This window comes from Accipiter gentilis, chromosome 7 (assembly GCF_929443795.1).
Source record: "Accipiter gentilis chromosome 7, bAccGen1.1, whole genome shotgun sequence".
Classification (NCBI taxonomy): Eukaryota; Metazoa; Chordata; class Aves; order Accipitriformes; family Accipitridae; genus Astur; species Astur gentilis.
In genome coordinates this window covers 24,582,261-24,601,718 of record NC_064886.1, presented here as the reverse complement: position 1 = coordinate 24,601,718, position 19,458 = coordinate 24,582,261, and the positions used below count along the sequence as shown (strand labels likewise).

Sequence of the window (19,458 nt, the reverse complement as noted above, 5' to 3'; positions counted from 1 at the left end):
TTTTATTGACATTTGTAAAGAACATTGATACAACTGCAATGTATTAGAGTGTTTCTCTCCAACTATTGCCCCTTGCGGGCATGCACGGTGACTAGCACTGCTCTTGCACTTTTGTCTCGTGACACAAAGCATTTGGCAGCAGTACTAACTTAAGATATCCTTGGTCTGCGTTGCTTATTGCAGCCACTACACCATCCCTGAACAGTTGTGCTGACACAGCTTTTTGTGGGGCTGCACTTGGATCAGATCAGGGAACTTATCTGACCTGAACAATCCTCCCCCACTTCCCCCAAATAAAGAGTGAAGCTGGGTCAGTTCCCTTGGTCTGGCTCACAGGGTGGTTTCATAAAGGGTTGTGCCAAAACAGCTGAGCAGATGGCATGCTTCTATGGTGCAGAGGGAAGGAAGAAACCATTAAGCTGGTATTGCCTAACACCATATTCTTATTAGTCTCAAAGTACAAACAGATGTAAATATTAATTTCCTAGTACTTGTTGTAACTGCAATTTACCTTAATGGCTAGGTTGCTGATTTTAAGTATAAATGTGTAAAGGAGGGGGGGTTGAGACTTAGCAGGTTTAATTTATCATGTAGCCTAAATTAATTTATTTATTCAAATTGATTAAAATGTTGTTAGAGAAAGATCTATACTTAATATACCCAGTGGGCATTAATGGCAGTCTGACTAACTGGTGCGGATCAAAGCGTTGCTTCTTTTGGTAATTATTCTTTAATTGCTAAGTTAATATCATCTTTGTTATCTGGCACAGTAAAGATACGTGTTTAAAACAGCAACAAAGTTCCTGCAAATGGGGTCAGGTCTGGCTCTGTTCCCTAGGTTAGAGTGTGCTCTGGCATTCAGTCAAACTGAACCAGTCCCAGTGGTTTCTGTATTGTACCTGACTTGGGCTGGCTTTTCCTGCAAGTCTTGTAGGTCAGAAACCTGTGATTGTGCTTTTGCTACCCTGCGTTCATTCTCCATAGATTGTTCTTTGATCCAAGCTACAGATACCCCATGTTTTAAAAGGTTTTTTTGTCCTTTCTTTACACTTTGGCACAAGGCAAGCAATCAACAATTTATATTGAAGCAGCAGGTTCATCATTATCAGTACCTTATTTTTTTTGAAACTGGGTATGTTCAGTTGGTACAAGTTACTCTTTTTTTTTTTTTTTTTTTTTTTTAATGGAGAAGGTGTGTAGAAGGCACAACAACAGAGGAACAGGAAAGGGCTATATGCAAAGCCCTGTCTTTCACACGTCTGTTGTGGCCTCCTTTCAAAATAGGTGCATGATGAGAGAGCTCTGGTACACACCCACAAGATACCTCAGAGAACTGGCGCTGGGGCATAGGCAGGTGCGTCGTTGGCGAAGAAAACTAAGGCGATAACGTTACGACCAAGATACAGGCTCCATCCCAATTTTCAAAGGGAGGTAAGGAAGATCTGCTGTTTAAGCTGTGTGGGCTACCATGGCTTATTTTAACTGTAACTGAAAAGGGCACGTTCACTGCTTCCCTGTGTAAGCTGTGTAGGTGGCTGGGAGGGGTAACCTCTTCACCGAACCCAGCAGCAATCAGACCGGGACACGCATCCATAGCCTCAGAGACAGAGGTGGCAGGCTGAGCTGAGCTGAAAAAACCTGCTGCTTCCAAAAGAAAGTGATTCCATTCCCACCTCATACTGCCCCAGGCAGAAAATTAACACGGGAAAAGTGAGTGAGACGTTTCCATCTGGTTTAGTGAGTTAAGTCAGTTCTCTGAGGGTCATACGAGCGACAGCAAGCAGAAGCCCTCCTTTCTGTAACAGGCAAGTGTTAGACTGGTGCAGCTATCTCACTGCACCTTTACTCTGTTGGTTCTAGCTAACAATTTATAACAAGTCGTGCGGGGTGATTTGTGACTTGCTGCTGAAAGATGTCACCGTTCCCTTGTCAGAAGTACCACATTTAGTGAAGTTTCATCTGTTGAATTTACTAGCTGCCATATTAGTGGAACCTAAAGCTAATTATAGTTTAAATCACTATTTAGACTGTGAATTATATAAAGATGGTTAGCCACTGACTGTTGAACAGCCGATGGTCCCAGGGGTTGTCTAGGACCTTATATCAAACATGCATGAAACTGAGCTAGCTGAGGTCCCTCCCTTGTGCCACTCGTGCTACCATATAATGAGCCAGTTCAGGGAACTGAGACAAAAAGTTGCTTTCTTTGGAGAGCTAGTTTTTAACTGGCTCAAATCCCTGAGCTGACTTACTGCACAGTGCTCACATCAGCACAAATCACTGAGCAGCTAAGGGTAGGGTGGAGGGCCAGGCTATGGCAACTGTAAATTAGGTTGGCTTAAGGTGTATAGAAATACACCCTAAACTGAAGGAGAAAAAATACGAAAACTTCCCTTTAAGAACACTGTTTTTCTTGAGTGATTGAGCCACTACTGAGAAATGCAGATACTAAGTACAAAGGAATTTAAATCCTACACAATTCTAATTTGATTTTTAATTTTGAGTCCTATTTGGGCCAGTTATGTTAAAAATATTGAAGTAGATTTCCCAAAAAGGAATTATTCCCACCCTTTTGTTTAAATACCTGTCATTCTGGTGATTTTATAGGTTAATTAGTTCATTTTCTGAAATGTATTTCTGGGATATTTTCCCTTTAACTACTTCGACCCATAACCTCATGTTCTGAGAGTTACTTAACCTTTGGTCTTGTACAGTTTACTGGCAACCATTCCTTTCCTTTTAGGATCTTTTTTATTTGTGATTCTCTTAGCAATATAAACCACATATAGTTACTATTTCCTAACGTGAAGCCTAACACGGTGAATTGATGTTACATTTAATTAACAGAAGAGTTTTAGATATTTCACAAAGTTATTGACACCAGCAACGGTGGTATATTAATACCAAATGTTTGACATAATTTACTGTAGTAAGAGATTGTAATTCCAGATTAAAATCATACTTAAAAGATGGATCAGATTTATTTTCCAGCTAAAGGACTGTTATAGGAAAGAGTTAACATTGCTTGGATATACTATATGAAGTTCTATGCCTTAACAAATTTGGATTTCTTTCAAGTTTTACTCTAACATTTCTTGGCTTACAATTGTTTTCTACTCTAATTTTAAAGCTTAATTTTAAACTTTTACAATCAATTTTGTAACAGCCTCAGTATAATTTGTTAGGGCTTTCCCAATGAGAAAAAGACCAAGAAATCCAGTAAGACTGTTTTTAATACTCTGAAGGTGTATAAATACCGATGTTGAAACTATTTTTAGTTTGATCTTTTGTCTGATTCACTGGTACATACCAGTTGTTTTGTACCAAGCACAGTCAGAGCCTGGTAGCCAGTTGAACTGGGTTTACAACTTTGGAAGCTGCTAGACGAATAACTTTCATGTACTGTCTTGACTGGAAAAGATTCATTTCCAGTTTATGGTCCTACTGTAGCAGACACACCCCTCCCTTTGTGATAATAAATATGAAACAGTATTCTGTGATATGGATCTTTAATATATTGACTGTTTTTGGAAGGTGCCACTGTAAAAATTTTAAAAGCATAAAATACACTTTTTCTTAATATAGATAAAACTTGAGCAAGCAGTTTCCCATTTGGTGCCTCTGGTGCTTTAGAAGGCTTTTCCTTTTAATGTTTCTTGAACAACTGTGTAAACCCAGAGGATTACAGTCTGCAGGAGAGCACCAAGAAGGGCAGCTGTTGTTCTCTTCAGCATTTTTTGCTGAGCAAAAGCATGGCAAAGCCATCAGGACAGCTTAATGCTACTACATGCTAAAAAAGTCATACATTATAGTGATTGTGGGTGCATACAGTCCTGTTGACTACTTCCTGCTGAATCCCTGCCCAGCAGAAACCACTTCATGGCTGATTGATTGTTTCTTCTTTTTTAATTGAGCAAAACTTGAGAAGATGTGTGTGTTTTAATTCATATTGAAAACTGAGTAGCAGATACCAGAGACCTCACCTTTTCTTGTCTGTGAGTATATCTAGTTTAGCAAAAGGATTTATTAAGTTAATGAAGAAATTTTCATGAAAGTACTAGCACTTCCCTGTATTTTATAATTTTATGTTAGTTTATAAATATTAAAATATTTTTTCAAAAAATAACTTAGTTCTCTCATTTTGTTTAGAAACCTGTCATTTTGGTGGTTTTATGGGTTAATTCATTCCTTTTTTTCAGCTGTATTTGTGAGGTATTTTCACTTTAAGTACTTCAACCCATAACCTCCTGCTCGGAGAGGAACTTAACCAAATGCATATTACCACTCAGCACATTATTGCTAAAACACATGTTATTCCTCAGGATCCTCCCCTAGATTAAAATCTTCTTCTTTATGTGCCTTCAGAAAACATTTTGGACTGTTCAGTTGCAGACTGAACAAGACTTGGAAGAGGCGCATGTTCGGTTTTATTTAAATAGGAAATAGGCTGATATCCTGCTATCTATTATCACCAGCTAGCCTGCCACAAACATCTATTTACAGTGACAGTGTTGCAGTCATACTACTGTAATCTTTTGAAAATGTGTCCTTTGTTGTCTGACCTTGGATTTCAGTCTGATACCCTCTATTCCTGCTGTCTCAATGGCTGACCAGGTAAGAGTCTGAATATATGGCACCTATTTGCATTAGTTTACTTGCTGTGGTTCTGTGGAGGGCACTGTCAGTGGTGCCTACCTGTGAGTGTATTTACACATCTCTTTACATTACTCTCCTCTTATCTTTCTCTTCTAGATGTTGACATTAAAACCCTTGTATCTAGAGTCTGCCTATTTTCTTTCTTTGTAACAGGATAAAAGTTAGATGCCATATCAGCAGTAGATATTTTACCTCAAAAAATTGTCCATCTTTTTGATAATGTTTTGCTTGGCTTTTAGTCTATAAAAATAGAAAGAGTAAAGGGAGACAGAATAGGCAAAACAATAGTCTTCAAGCTTTTTTAACTTGCAATTAGATGAATTCCCAGTTGGAATATTGTTCTTGCTGTTTTCTTGATTATTCTTTTTCTTTCTCAGAGGGTCATCAAACTCTCTTTTTTTGTGAATTTCCCCCCATTGTATTATCTTTATCAAAAACATATCTTTAAAACCTCATTATGTCCCTATGAAAGAACACTTTACTCTGTGCCAGGTAATAGTTCTGACCTTTTTTAGATCTTCAGGGGGGTTGCATTCTTTTTCATCCAGATATTTGTTTCACAGCAGTCATTGCTAAAACTCTGGTTTGTTTTAGTCTTCCATCTGTGGAAAAGGCCTTGAAGATGGTTTGCATATGGCATATATGCCATATGTTGCATATATGGCATCTTCTTATCTTCAGGATATTGGTTGAAGCTGTACCAAATCAGTTCTGATCAGAATCTGTTTCCAACCAATAGTTTAGCAGTGTTAGTCTGCAGGTATCTATATAAAAAAACCACCTCCGTCTTTGGTATCCTTTTCGCAAACGTCAGTCTCCCTACTATGGAGTGAAGATCACTGTAGTGTACTCACTGGAGTTCACAATGTAAGGCACCGGTCCGTTTATAATTTGCTGCCTAAACTGGGTTTTGTGCTAATTACTTTTCTTTGGTGATGTCAACCCAGCATGTTTTACAAACCTTGTCTTCCTCTTGGTTTTGTTTAAGGAACTTAATTTTTCAAGGACAAAACATCATTTTGCTGTGTTTCTGCTACCTCGTGGATGTTACATGTATAGTATATAGAGGTTTTCTAACATATTTTTTTGTCTTCCATTCTGCTTTCTCCCTAAATAGCTTTTAACTTTAATATAGTGCCTTTCATTTAGGGATATTAAACTACTTGTTACCAATCACTTACCTTTATCATGGAGGTGACTTGTTTCCACTACCTTATATTCTTTGCCTCCCTATTGTTACTACCATTCTGGATGTAACTACTATGACATTTTTGCCTAACAATGACAGAAACTAGATGTAATTGACAAGATGAGAGAGTAGCCTGCATGCTGAGCAATTTTCTAATGATACGTTTTGCAATTGTTGGCTGCTTTCTGATCAATCAACAGATTGTGAACTTTGGTATCAGCAAATGCTTTATAAAAAAATCAAACTGAATAAGAATAAAAATTAATAGTTACCTTTTTTATCAGTAACCAGTGCAGTCTTGAATGCTTTAAATGTAAACTAGGTAACATTTTAAGTGACAAAGGCACATAACATATTGTACACATAATCATATATTTGGTCTGTCAAACCCAAGCAATTTTAATGCCTCAAAAGGACATTATGCAATGAAGTACATGAGAAAAAAGATTTTGACCACTCAGAAATCTGTATCATGCTTTAGAATGGATGTATTCTTTATTTTAACGTGAATCGCTGTTAATGTCATGATTCATACAATTGTTTCAGACAAATTTCTTTTTTTTAATGGGAAGATAATCTATTTAAGTTTGGTAAGAATCATTTACTGATCAAATGATGACATAATGCTTAATTAACAACTTCAGCCTTTTACCAGTTTTCTTAATCTGAAAATATTTGTTCTGTAGTTTATCATTAGTTACCTCCTTGTGGCTTATTGGTATTATTTCTTCTTAACATATGGGAGCACCAGGCCCTGGTCTCCAGAGGAGTAAGCAGCAGGTCAAACATTTTATTTTGCGTTTGTAGACAGATGATTTGTGCATATTCAGACATCTCTGGCCTTTTTGATAATGAAAGCAAAAAGACTGATCATATGATTTGTTTTTGCTCACCGACTAGATGACATGAATCCTTGGGATAAGGTTTCTAGTTTGAAAACATGTTAAAAATCCATTTTATGTGAGATTTCATTGAAATTTGTTCAATATAAATTAACAGCTAAACCATTCTTTATACATATCTGATGAACTAATACATAGGATCTGCAAGTACAGCAAAAATAAATTAATTTTAAGTGGGTGAACCTTTACTGAGTAATACTCTTCCAGAGCCGGGGTCACTTCATTAGTTGAATGGCTCATTCTCCAGCTCGTAAGAATACTGAGATAGTATTTAATCAGTTATTCCTTTCTGTATTTTGTCTTTTCTGCTTTCCATAAATGTTTAATATACTGCAGTACCTTTATCCCAATCCAGTCTGTCATATAAGAAGCCAGAGGATGCAGCTAAGCCTGTTCCTGGGAAGGGGTTAAGGTAGAAAGACAAGGACGGGGACGAGCAGCATAATATCAGATGACTGACTGTAGTGAGGATTGATTCTGTGACTGAATCAAATAGTTAAACCTCCCAGCCCTCGCTCTGTCAAAGAAGAATCAACCCTCTTACATGCAATCTGGACAGCAAGCCAGGCGGAAACTCAGTCAACTGAAAAACTGAGAGGCAAGAGCTGCTAATGAAAAGCTACTGCCTCTATTCCAATGCAAAGGAAAAACTAAACGTAAACCACCTGGCTGGCCTGCTTGACTTTATACTGGAATGGATCACAGCAAAAAAGACACACAAACACCTGCCATAGCTGGGATACGGTAATCGTGTTCAACACCTGTTGCCTCTCAGCTGAAACCTCTTGTATCCAAATGAAGATGTTGGGTCAGAAAGCTCATTAGGCACAGACTAAGCAAGTAGTGTGAGCACACGTGATCTAACAACTGCAAAATGGATCCAGTCCCACAGAGAAAAGGTAGAAGTCCAAGATCCAAACTACCAGGGAGCCTTTAAAGTTTTCCGCAGCACTAGAACCCATTGTTTTACGTTGGCTTAATCTGATCTGAGTCAAGGACAAAAGAGTGATTTGCACAAGGCTGACAGTCCTTCCCGCTGAAGAGCGAGCCCATCAGGCTTTACACAGAAACCTGGGAATATGCATATCAAGAAAAGATTAGTAATACATTTATTCTGTTTTCTTATTATGAATTATGGTGAAAAGCTGTAATGAGGGAAAATATTCTTTTGCTACCCCTGAAGACAATTAATATACTGATAAAGAAACCTTAATTTGCTAGTAAAGGCTATGTATACATAAGCATAAACAAAGGCATAATAAGGCATACATACATAAGCAAAGGCTATGTATCTTTTATTAAATTAGAGTATATATGGAGGAATGACTTAAGCACATGAGATTGTGGTTGTATCTAAGCTAATCAAAGGACATCGAATGTATATATGAAATACAGAAAAACTGCACATGCATTACACTTGAACAAAACAGAACCATATCATAGTATGTATAGATCCTAGAACAGAATAGCTAAAGGCTTGGAGACTAGTGTTCCATTTTGCTATAACAGTTGTGCGATGCTTCTCCTTTTCCAGTACGAAGAGAAACGTTAACCCAAATCATCTAGCCAGGCTGCTTGACTGTTCAAACACAGCATATAAGAAGTATTCCAGACTTGAGAGTCCTTACTCAGAGGCATTTGCAATCTAAGTGAAAAGAGGAACAACATAAGTTGTATTATCCTCACCTTAGAGTGAAACTCAGGCAGTGTTTTAAGTGTCCATATAAATAGCAAGTTACTTGTGCCGCTTTGAAAAAGTCTGAGAATTAGACTACAAGAAATTGGAACAGAACCTATATTTTCTATATCGCAGTTGTGTACAAGAGGACTGTCTGCTGGCTAATGAACAGTCAAAACTGAACGTTAAAACACGGAAAGTAAGTAAAATGACACCTTAGTCTTTGTATCAAGGCTAAGAGCTTTTATGAAACTTCATTTGAGTCTTCACAAATATTTATCTGATGCAAACATCACTGTACATTAAAGGAGGTTGTTCTTGTTCTGGTAGCAATCTCCGTTGTCATCTGATTTCACTCACAAACCACTTTAGGCTTTGTAATAAGACTCTAAGGTATCTGTAAAAGCAATCATTTCAGAAGCAAGAACTCGTGCCTGGAGTGTCCTTATATATTGATATCAGTAATAAAGCAGTTGATAATTTTACTTTCTTTTCACTTGGTGATCTGAGAGCAGAGTACTATGAATATAAAGTCTGTGAAAAGAGCCATGCAGTTAAGTGCCAGATTTCTAGACCCTCTAGACTTTTTAACATGTGTGATGGTAACCTCCAAATGGGAGGATTCCAACCTGCTCCGTAAAACTATAGAAATATAAACTAGCAGCAAACTTTATGAAGTAATGTCTGCTTTACATGGCAGAATGTTAAACAAACAATAAAGCAAAGCAATGGTTGTTAATGTAAAAATATATTGAAGAAAAATATATTAAAGTGTACTAATATGAATGTAGTAAGTTTAGGAGAGCGATGAAACTTCTTGGGAAAACTGTAAAATGGTTAAATGAGACTGTGACCCCATTAAGTTTTTATGTAGGTATGTTTTTGTCAACACACACGTTGTAGGCAATCTTTTTTTTAAAAACTTTGTAATCTTGCTATTACAAATGCCCCATTGATCAAATCGTAATTAACAGTCGTGGCATAGGGAATCTTAAAAGGATGGCTGCAGATTTTCACTGAAAACTTAAAACTTATCCAAGTTCAGTCAAATTACTCCCTCTTACTCTATCTGCTGTTACCATGTATTCTAATGCCTGAATTAGGACAACTCCTAATTTTCCTACAAAACTTTCCAATCTGCTTTTGTTTTTGTTTTCCTTTTAATTCCCAAACGGCAGAAGTTTCACATTTCACCCAGGCACTGGTAATTAGCCAAGGAAATTATTTAAAATGCCAGATGTCACATATTAAATATAAATAACCTATGACCTTGTGTGCAGAATGCAAGCCCCTTTCCTATATGACTGGTGAATTTAACTTTCTTGAACACAGCCTGTATCCCGAAATAGTATCTTTCTCCTACATAACACCATTCTGCAAGCTTAGAAAATGGATGTGCCTTGTTAGCTGTTAGAGACGTAAAGGCTGTGATAATTTTGTTTTTATGCCTTTTGCAAATGAGTTTAAGTGTGCAAGTATACATTCAGACTGGTCAAAAAATTTCCCTTGTACTCGTGCTTTTTTCAGTAGCAGCTGTAAAAGGCATAACCATAGATACAGCCAAGGAACACTGTCTGCTGATTCCAGGAGTCTTTCTCTGTGCTTTCTCATCTGCCCTTTCTATGCCACACTGGTGTGTGTGGCTTCTAAACAGGTCCAGATTCAACCACAAACGGGAACAAGATCAAGCACATGAAATACAACCTTATGTGTTAATTCTTAATTCGAGGCTGTTTGGTTTATTGAATCATGCAGAACGAATGCCTGACCATGCTTCTTCCAAAGCCTGTTCTGGCTACAATTGCACAGCTGGGTTTGATTTGCTGCCCATAGGAAGGGGGGAGGAATCCCTATTACTCCAAGACAAATACAGATCTGGGATGTGGCTGCAGATCCAGAATTCCTAGCTATCCAGCATAGGATGATGTGTGGAAAATAAAACACAGCACAATGTAGCCCTCAGGTTTTTGGAGCCGAAAGTCACAACACGCCTAGAAAATAGCCCCAGTTTGGAAAGGATTCAAATACCACAGGAAGCGCGTTCCTTCCTTCTCAAGGCACATGCAGTAACTCCAGCTTCTGACCAGATCAAGGTGTATCCCCATCTGGATGCAATAACACAGCCTAAAAGCAGCAAGGATGGAAACCACCTATGCATATTAAATAAATGAATAAATAAAAGCTCCCCCTCCTCACAAAACCACGAGTGAAATAAAGTTGCCCTCGTTACTGCCGCCGTTTCATCTCTCAATAGCAAGCAAAAGCCAAATCAGCCATGCATGCCGTGGACCTCAAGCACAGAGGTTGACATAAATCCCTGGAAATTGATGTAAGCCCACGTCAGTCGTTTTAGGGCTTCTGCCAACTCACTTTCAGTCACGCCCCAATTACCCTTTAGCTGTATAGAAAGGGTTTGAAGGTGTTTTTCTTTTTACAAATTCAAATGCAGAAAGGATGGGCATTTTGGTGCAGTAGGACAGAGCAAAATGAAAAATATGGTGAAGACAAGACAAAGGATGTTGCTGGCAAAACATGGAAGTTCTGAACTCAAAGACAGATACATCTGATTTTGATGTAAAAAGCCTTATAAAGATTACTGTAGATAACTATTAATTGCTTAGAATACCACCTTACCTTCTTTGTTAGCTAGATGGTCACAACATAACCAATTACTCTATTTTATTTTCGGATATATAGTCCTTTTTAATTGACAGCTGTAGGTAGGACTAAAAGTACTGCCTAATGACCTGCATGCATCACAGTTTGCTGAATGAATACTGTCTCAAACAGGGGAGAAAAGATTTGTTTTACAGTTCAGGGAAAGGAACAAGACAATAATACACATTTTTTTAAATTTAGCATACTCATTAGAAATGTACTCTGAGCATCTTATCAAAGAACATGGATAAAATACTCGTGTTCCAATTTCCCCTTATGGAGAGAACAAGTTTGGTTGTATTTCTCTTCAGGGACATGCATAATGAATAAACTACCGGTATAGCAGAACAGGAAACTGCTATAGTTACTCCACATGCTGTAATCTGACACAACAATTATTTAACAATAAGACAAATTCTAATATATCTGATTTGAAAATGTGAAAGATTACCCAGAAGTTTTTAGACAAAAATTAGCTGCTCAGAGCCATTTTATATGTGGCATATTTTTCTGAATTGTTCATCGTAGACCTGTTTTCATTCAAGAATACATGGGGGTTTTTCTTAACCACGATTAATCCAATTACACATTCTTTTCCAGCTTGTCTTGCTACGTGACCTTGGATTTAAAGGTAAAAAGAGGCTACAGGCCAACTGGGTGTGAGCTTCTTACAAAGGTTCGGGCTTCCTTCAGGAGAGGGAGTTGGCTACCCTAACAAGAGCATCAACCTTTGGTTTAAGTATTGTAGGAACAGCAGCTTTAGTTGCTCATGTGTTTTAGGTAAAGAAATAGCTAGTGGTGTGTGGGAAGTGACAACAGAAAGGACGGTGCATTAGAAGATTAAGATAAACATATGGCTGCTTTGTAGTCTGGCCACTAGAAGCAGCTTCCCATTTTCACTTGGGCAAACTCTTCCTGTCCCAAGTTCTACACAGTATTTTTTAACGTGCTGCTTTCTGTTTCCACTAGAACTGCAAGGTCACAAAGCAGCTTTTCATTTAGGCTTGCTTTCTTCAGCATAGATTACTGACCTTCCTTATGAGTGCACAGATAGAATTAACGGAACTTTTTCAAAAGCATGCTGGACTGAGAATTTTGCACTGTAGCCAATTTCTCTTCATGCTAGCCTTCTTTTCTCACTTTCACACACCGTCTTTAAAGAGAACATCTAGATACAATTGCATGCATGGGATTATGATATGCCTGTTTGGATCCATCTCAACAACAAACACAAAAAGACCCTGAGCATAGGAACAACTTGAATTAGTTATTTATGAATCAAACAATATTAACAGATAAATCTCTAATTTCCACATGGCCATGGGGTCATGAGACACTAACTCTAGGTCAGGTAAACTTTCACGTAAGTAATGAAACCCGGTCCTTTAATGTTTAAAAGGATACAGCAATGATACTCTGGTTAATAGGAGTTTCAGAGTCCCTAACCAATATCGGTAAACGTATGTAAATATCACATAACTATCTATAAGCCAGCGTGCCTGGCTGCGAGGAGGAGTTTAATTCCCATCAACGCCCAAGTTTCAGCACAAGCCTAAAATCTTCCTAGATCACACACACACTAAGGATTAGTCTTTTACTAATTCCACAGCACCCAGCGAAGGTTTCATTAAGTCGCTCTAGGATTTCTTACACTGCAAATACCAGGCCAACTACAGTTTCTATGCTGCCATCCGCAGCTGGGAACAGATGCTCCTGCTGCATGAACAATGTAAATTCTGCATTTTCTTTTGCCCGTTTTATTTGCCTTTCAACCTTAATGCAAGGCAAAACAATAGGTGATGGTGCGATGCTGCGCAGGCAGAGCATTCTGATCTTCCTGATGACTACGTGGCTCCCTTTATTGACAGCTTACGTTGCTAGAAAGTATTTTAATTAGTCTCCGTACAGTTCCTTCATCGCCACTGTTTCCGAGGAGCCTGGAAGGTAAGCGGCCAGCAGCTTAGAGTCCTTCAGCCAGCATTTGTTACCCAAGCCCCATTCCCCAGCTCACGAGAACCTGCCTAATTACCCGAGCCGTTAATTGGTGCCAAGAACACCACCTATCTACGTGCGAGTCTTCTCAAGACTCTAACGTGAAACCCGCAGCCCATCCCCCAAGGATTTTGTTCCTTGGCTCTCACAGGCGGCCATTCCCGCCTTGCAGGAGGGCTCACACACGGGCCCCCGAAGCCGTCGCGTCGCGTCGCGTCGCGGCCCGGCTGTGGCGGGCCGGCGCTCCCGCCCGCGGCAGCCGCCCCGCCGAGAACGGGCCCCGCGGAGCCCCGGGCACGGCGGCCGCTGCTCGGCCGCGGGGCGACACGTGGCACCCGCACCCCGCGCGCTGCCCCGCCCCTTGGTGCTCGGCTGCCTCCATCGGATTGGGCGCCCGCGCCGGGCCGACCCAACCGACTACAACCCCCGGCAGGCCGCGCGGCGCGGTGCGAGGCGGGCTCTCCGCGCCACGTGACCTGCCGCGAGGCGTCCCTCCTCCCTCAGCGGCCTCGGTGCGGGTCACGAGGCGCCGCCGGTGTCGCCGACGTCACCGCGAGAAAGAGAGACCAACTGTGGGAAACGTCGGCGAGGGGCGGGGCAGCCCGGCGGGGCGGGGGGAGGGTGGGGGGGTGGTTGGGGGCGCTGCCCCGGGGGCACGGCGCGGGGGCGGGGCCGGCGGGCGCGCGGGGCCGGGGCGGTGCGGCGCGGGGGCGGGGCCAGCCGCGGCCCGTAGTAGGCGCCCTCCCCCCGCCGCGACTGACAGAAGGCGCCCGGGCACGGGAGCTCGCGCTGGGGCTGGGGCTGGAGCCGCCGCTCGCGCCGCCGCCTCCCCGCGCGCTCCCCGCCCTCCCCCGCCCCCTCCCTCCCTCCCTCCCTCCCTCCCCTCCAGCCGCGGCGCCATCCGGTGTTATGAGGCGGCCCTGAGGGGCGGCGGCGGGGAGCGCAGCCCGGCAGGAGCCCGGCGCGGCCCGGCAGGGCGACGGGGTCTCGCTTCGCCTCACCGGCCAAACCCATGACTACGGCAAACTGCGGCGCCACCGACGAGTTCGACTTCAGGCTGATCTTCGGGGAGGACGGGCAGCCCGGCCCCGGGCCGCCGCTGGGGCCTGCAGGTGCGCTCCTCCGCAGCCGGGTCGCGGCCGCTCCCCTCCCGCCGGGCCGGGCCGGGCCGGGCTGGGGGAGGTCGGCTTCCTGTTTTCCTGCGAGGAAGGCGAGGGCGGGGAGGGGGGGCTGCCGCCTGCCCCGCCGCCGCCGCTGGAGGCGGGAGAGCGGGGGGTGAGGTGGGGGGGGAGGGAGAGGCGCCGTCCCTCCTCCCTCAGGCTGCGGCCGCTTCACGGCGCCGCTCCCCTCCCCTCCCCGGCGGGACGTGGAGGGCTGAGGGGGGCGATGCCGCCCGCGGGGCCGGGCCGCGGCTCTCCGGGCCTCTCGCCGCCGTTACAACTTTCTTTGGGAAAAGAAACCCAAGAGCCCGCGCCGTGCGGGAGGAGCCTCCCCCGGGGCGCGGTGGCTTCGGCGGGGGGGAAGGCCCCGGCTCTCGCGGAGGCGGGGGGACGGTTTGGATCTGGTGGGCCTGCTCCCGCGCCCCCCCCCCCCCACTCCCTCCACGGCCCCGCGTCCCGCCGCAGCCTCTGGCGCAGGTAGCGGCGCGGGGAACCGGCCGGCCATCGCCTGGGCTGCCGGCGCCGACCTTGGGTCGCTTCGCAGGGCTTGGGGGAGGGCGATCGGCGGGGCCTCCCGGTGAGGTGCAGCGCGCCGTTAAGTTCGGCATACGGCAGCGAGCAACAAAACGTCGATGGGGCTGGACTAGAGACTTGGTTGGGACTCTCGCGGTGAAAAGTTTCAACCGAACTGTTGCCCGTATATAAAGCATCGTCGTTACTGCGGCGTGTTCTTAGAAACTTTGTGTACATGCGTCTATATACGCGTGGATGGGCAAAGCACTGCGAGTTGAGCTGTGATGGCTGTTTGGGTCCGTGTGTACGGGTATGTATGTACACACGTTTCAGAGTGCTTCCATTTTATTCGGTTTTGTAGTATTGGAGCCTGAAAATCCCTTTTAAAAAGACCCGTGTTTCTTTAAACCGCAGAAAATGAAGTATTCCCTGTAAATTATGGTGTGGGGAATCGATAAGAGCCAGCTGTGCAGTGTGTAGCTGCACCAGAGTTCGATGGCTGCATGCTTTTTTTCCTGACCTACTTGAAATAAGTATTAATGGGTGATGCACTGTCTTAAGTCTAACTGTTTAGATGGTAAGATAGGTCTGAAACATGACTGTACCCAAACTAAATGATGCAGCCATGTTGTTTTGTTCTCTGACTTGGTTGTCTGCATAAGTTGATGAGGAAAAAAATTGTCTGATACAGTCTGTGTATAACCCAGTGTGGACACTCGGGGTTAATTTCTTACAAAATCTCTAACTTTCTTGATGCTAAGATTTAGTTTACAAATCCCTTCAGATAAGGGGAAATTCTCTTTGCGTATTTTGCAACTTAAGTTGAATAGCAGATGGTGCTTTTGGGAAGGGGGCCTGACTTCTGCTAGCCAAAGAAATACACTACAGTACCATAAGAAAACAATGGGGAATGTTAACAAATTACAACAAAAATAATTGACACCCCTATTTCTGTTCTTTTCACATAAAACTAGTAGTCTAAACTGTGCTTCTCCATCAGTGATAGATGAGAATGATAAAACAAGTTGCTCAGAAAACTGGAAATACTACTGGCACTCCATTCACTTTTATAATATTTGTATTTTGGTAGCATTCCCTAACAAGCAGTTCAGATATTACTCTGAATATAGAGAACTTTCCATGCTTGATAAATCAAAACTATTTTTAAGGCAAATTTGAAAATGTGGTATTCAGACCATGACCTGATTTGTTTGCCATAGCTTTCAGTAAGAAATCCTCCATCTGCATCTGTAACTCGGCAATTTCACTGCTTTGTGGAATACTGGAGAGATCTCTCCTGCTGTGCACAGATGTGGTCTTCAGAGGAAAGGGTTAGAATAGGTCTCTGCCTTCAAGTATTCTATTAAAAGGATTGCCAGAGTTCAGCTGTTAGAGAGGACCCATATTGGAAATCTTCTATTTTTCACTTCCCCTTCTTCCGCGTATATTAGTTAGATGAATAAAAGTTCTTGGATCTCCCTAAAGCATGTATTTCATAATCCCATATTACTTGCTTCAATGATACTGTCTGTTGTGCAGCAAAGTCAGCGTAAGGGTATTTTTTTTTCTGATGTATGCTAGTAATAAAATGTGTACATCGCAGGGGAAGTTGCTTAATTTGAAATAAATAATGTTAAAATTACTAAGTCTTCCATGAACATGGAGAACACTTGAAAACATGTTCTCATGCTTCATGCTGTATCTCCAGAAGTTTGGGATTGGCATCCTTGTGAAAGAGGCATCTAGTACTAACTTCTTGTGTAAATAACATGGAAATGTACATTAATGCTTTTTTCTTTTATGCTGACAATACTGTAGTGTTGTGAGGATGTTATTCTTTTATATATGTACATATATTTATATATTTTATCTTTATTTTCAATCAAAAGCAAGAGAAAGTAAGCTATTCTTTCATTACCTTTAATATACTTTTGATTTCTGAACTATGAAGAAAATCCTAGTCCCAGGCAGTAGATGACCCTTTTTATGACATCAAAAGGACAATAAGAAATTAAATCAACTGGGAATCTTAGTTATTATACAGAACAATTTCAGTGGGTTGCAGGATAGTAGAACTAACGTACTTAGTTTTGTGATAAGTGGCAGGAATTGAGACTAATGTTCTGCAGTAGTGCTTGTGCGCTTGATCTGAAAATTGTAGTTCCTGCTGCAGAGGGGAATGCATGAAAGATGGTTTAAAGATGCTTGAAAGTCTGTATTCTAATACTGCAATCTTTGGAGCGTACTTTACTTGAAATCAGAAGGATAGCCCATTTCATATAGTTTGTGAACTGAAGTACAGATATGCTCAGGTGGTTGCTAAATAAGAGATTGTCAAAAGCTCTTCAGCTGCTTTTAAGTGGAAGTTGGGTACTAAGCACCTTCTGCAAAATCTTGCTCTCTTCTCTGACAGTTTGTGTCCTTGTCCCAAAGAAGAAAGAAATTATCACTTTGATTTTTGTAGTGTTTGGCACTCAAAACGGGTGGTACAGTTCGAGGTACTAATGAGCTTCATCTTTTTCTGACAAAATAATTCAGGCCTCCAGTGCCCAAAGGTAATGCTACGGTGCACTTTGAAGTGAACTAAATCTCTTTGGTATACTCTTTCTTGCAAAACTGTTTGGTTAGTTGCAGTAGCATCTGATTGCATCTTGCCACCTTGTATTAGTTGCATTTGAAACGCCTAAGTAGGCATTTGAATTACAGTATCATTCAGGTTCTGTACAGTCTACTAAAATAGATTGTCATGTAACTAACTTTGTTAATTAATTTATTTGAGGTGCCACCATGTTTGGTGTCTTTGAAGAGATTTTTGACATGTAATGTGTGACACCTGAATAATTGAATTTAACTTAAATATTTTTCTAATCATGCCCCTATCCCCTTCACCCCCAATCCCTGGTTTTGCAGTACTATTCAATATAATTCTGGGAAGTTTACCTAGAATTTATTAAGCATTAAGCAAATAAACTGCATTAAGCTCTTCACACTACTGTTAAAAACTCTGCTGAGGATGCAGTATACTGTTTAAATGCCAAACAGTGCAAAAGGGGAGCAAATACAAGTTGCTATGATTATTTGTTTAGCTGAATTTTTATGTTAAGGGTTCATCTTCTATTTTAAAGAATGAGTTTTTACAAGGTCAGGGCCTTTAAAGAGCTTGGGGTACGTAGTACTAAGCTGCAAATTCAGGACCTTGTACAGTTCTGTAACATCCACAATTATATCTTGTTGGCATGTGAAATAGGGACTGACTTAAAATTAGAGACTGCAAACTGTTCAATATCCAGAAAATGAAGTATTTAATTATTTGGGAAATTCTGACAGATAAGTTACTGATACTGCTGTTTAGAATCCTGTCTAAAATGTTCCTGTTATTTCTGATTAAGTCCTCTAAGAGCAAAAGACGGGCTGAGGTTTTGTTACCAAGTAAAACAGAGTAATATGTGGAATTTCACCCTCACCCACCTTTTGTTCTTGGGTTATGAAGTAGAGGAGGAGAAATTCATATTATCTTTCAATATAAGTAATCATCCTTGGTTGATTTTGTTTATTTGTTTTCCCAAAATATGAGTGCTTTAAAAGTACTGATAAAAATACCCTCCTTGAACTTAGGGTTCATAGTATCTGTTTTATTTTCTTGGAAACTATGAAACAAGCTGAAAAGAGGTTCTCCATATTTCCTGTGACTTAATATTTGGTTAAGTAATACTATTTAGTAATCTCGTTACAGATACATCTCACAATCTCTCTTACCATACTTTTCAGAAGACAAGTATGAAAAATATCACAGTTCTGTGATGAATTTAGTGACAATTCAAGCACCTTTGCGAGCTGGAGCCTTACTCTGGATAAGGACAGCATATCTGGATTTGGATCCTTAGTTTATTTGAAAACTTCTATACTCTTGTTCTTGAGGGTTTTTTTCCTGTAGCTTTGAGCTATTAGCTTATTGGTTTGAGGTTGTTGCTGAATATCAAGACTGAAATACGCATTTTGCCATTGTGACTGTCAAAGTAAACCTGATCTCTTCTTCTGAAGGTGTCTGTCTGACCTGCTTTCTCTATGAGCACCTGTGAGCTGCTTGGGCTGCACAGCAGTTACCTCCTGCCCATGTGTTAAGTGCTCTGAAGTGATGATGGGTGCTGAATTTATCCTCAGTAGCTAGGCAGAGTTCTCTGTAGCAAAACCAGGCACTATATATGTGTCATTTAACTTAGATATGTAGTAAAAGTCTTAAAACCAATGATTTGTACTGAAACACCACCACAATACTAGTCTTTATAACCTTGCCTTGATCATTAATACGTAAAGTGTTCTTCTTCACTTCTTAAATGTGTGTATTCATGACAGGAATTTCTGACAGGGAATAGAGTAGAAAACAGCCTAAGCTGTTTACAGAAGTTTGCAGTGTGCTAGAACTTTTCATTCTTTTCCCTAAGATGGCGATTAAGGTAAGCAATACTAAGAAAGTCAAGTTGTGATAGGAAAGAGAGTAGTCTTATAATTTGACTGAGTGGAAAATTAAGGGCTGGATGCTGGCAATAATTGTGAACTTGAGGTGTGAGCTGACTGAGGGTTGCTCTTGGTGAAATTCATTTTTGTGATCACATGCTTCTGATCCAGAACTGCTACAAAGTTTGTTTTCCTTAGCTGAGTAAGAGAAACTTGTGAGGCATGGTCTTCGGGAGTCTTTTTAACAAACCATCT

At 41.4% G+C, this 19,458-nt stretch overlaps 1 protein-coding gene across 2 annotated transcripts in view; it reads left to right on the top strand.

The window, feature by feature from the left end:
* Positions 1-13,959: 13,959 nt before the first annotated feature.
* The window catches only part of NFATC3 (nuclear factor of activated T cells 3), a 76,461-nt gene continuing 70,962 nt past the window's right edge, over positions 13,960-19,458 (top strand). For both annotated transcript variants that reach the window (XM_049805276.1, XM_049805275.1), the window contains exon 1: positions 13,960-14,187. In XM_049805276.1, coding sequence (XP_049661233.1) covers positions 14,088-14,187 — 100 coding nt within the window. In that variant the 5' untranslated portion in view covers positions 13,960-14,087. The remainder of the gene's footprint in view (positions 14,188-19,458) is intronic.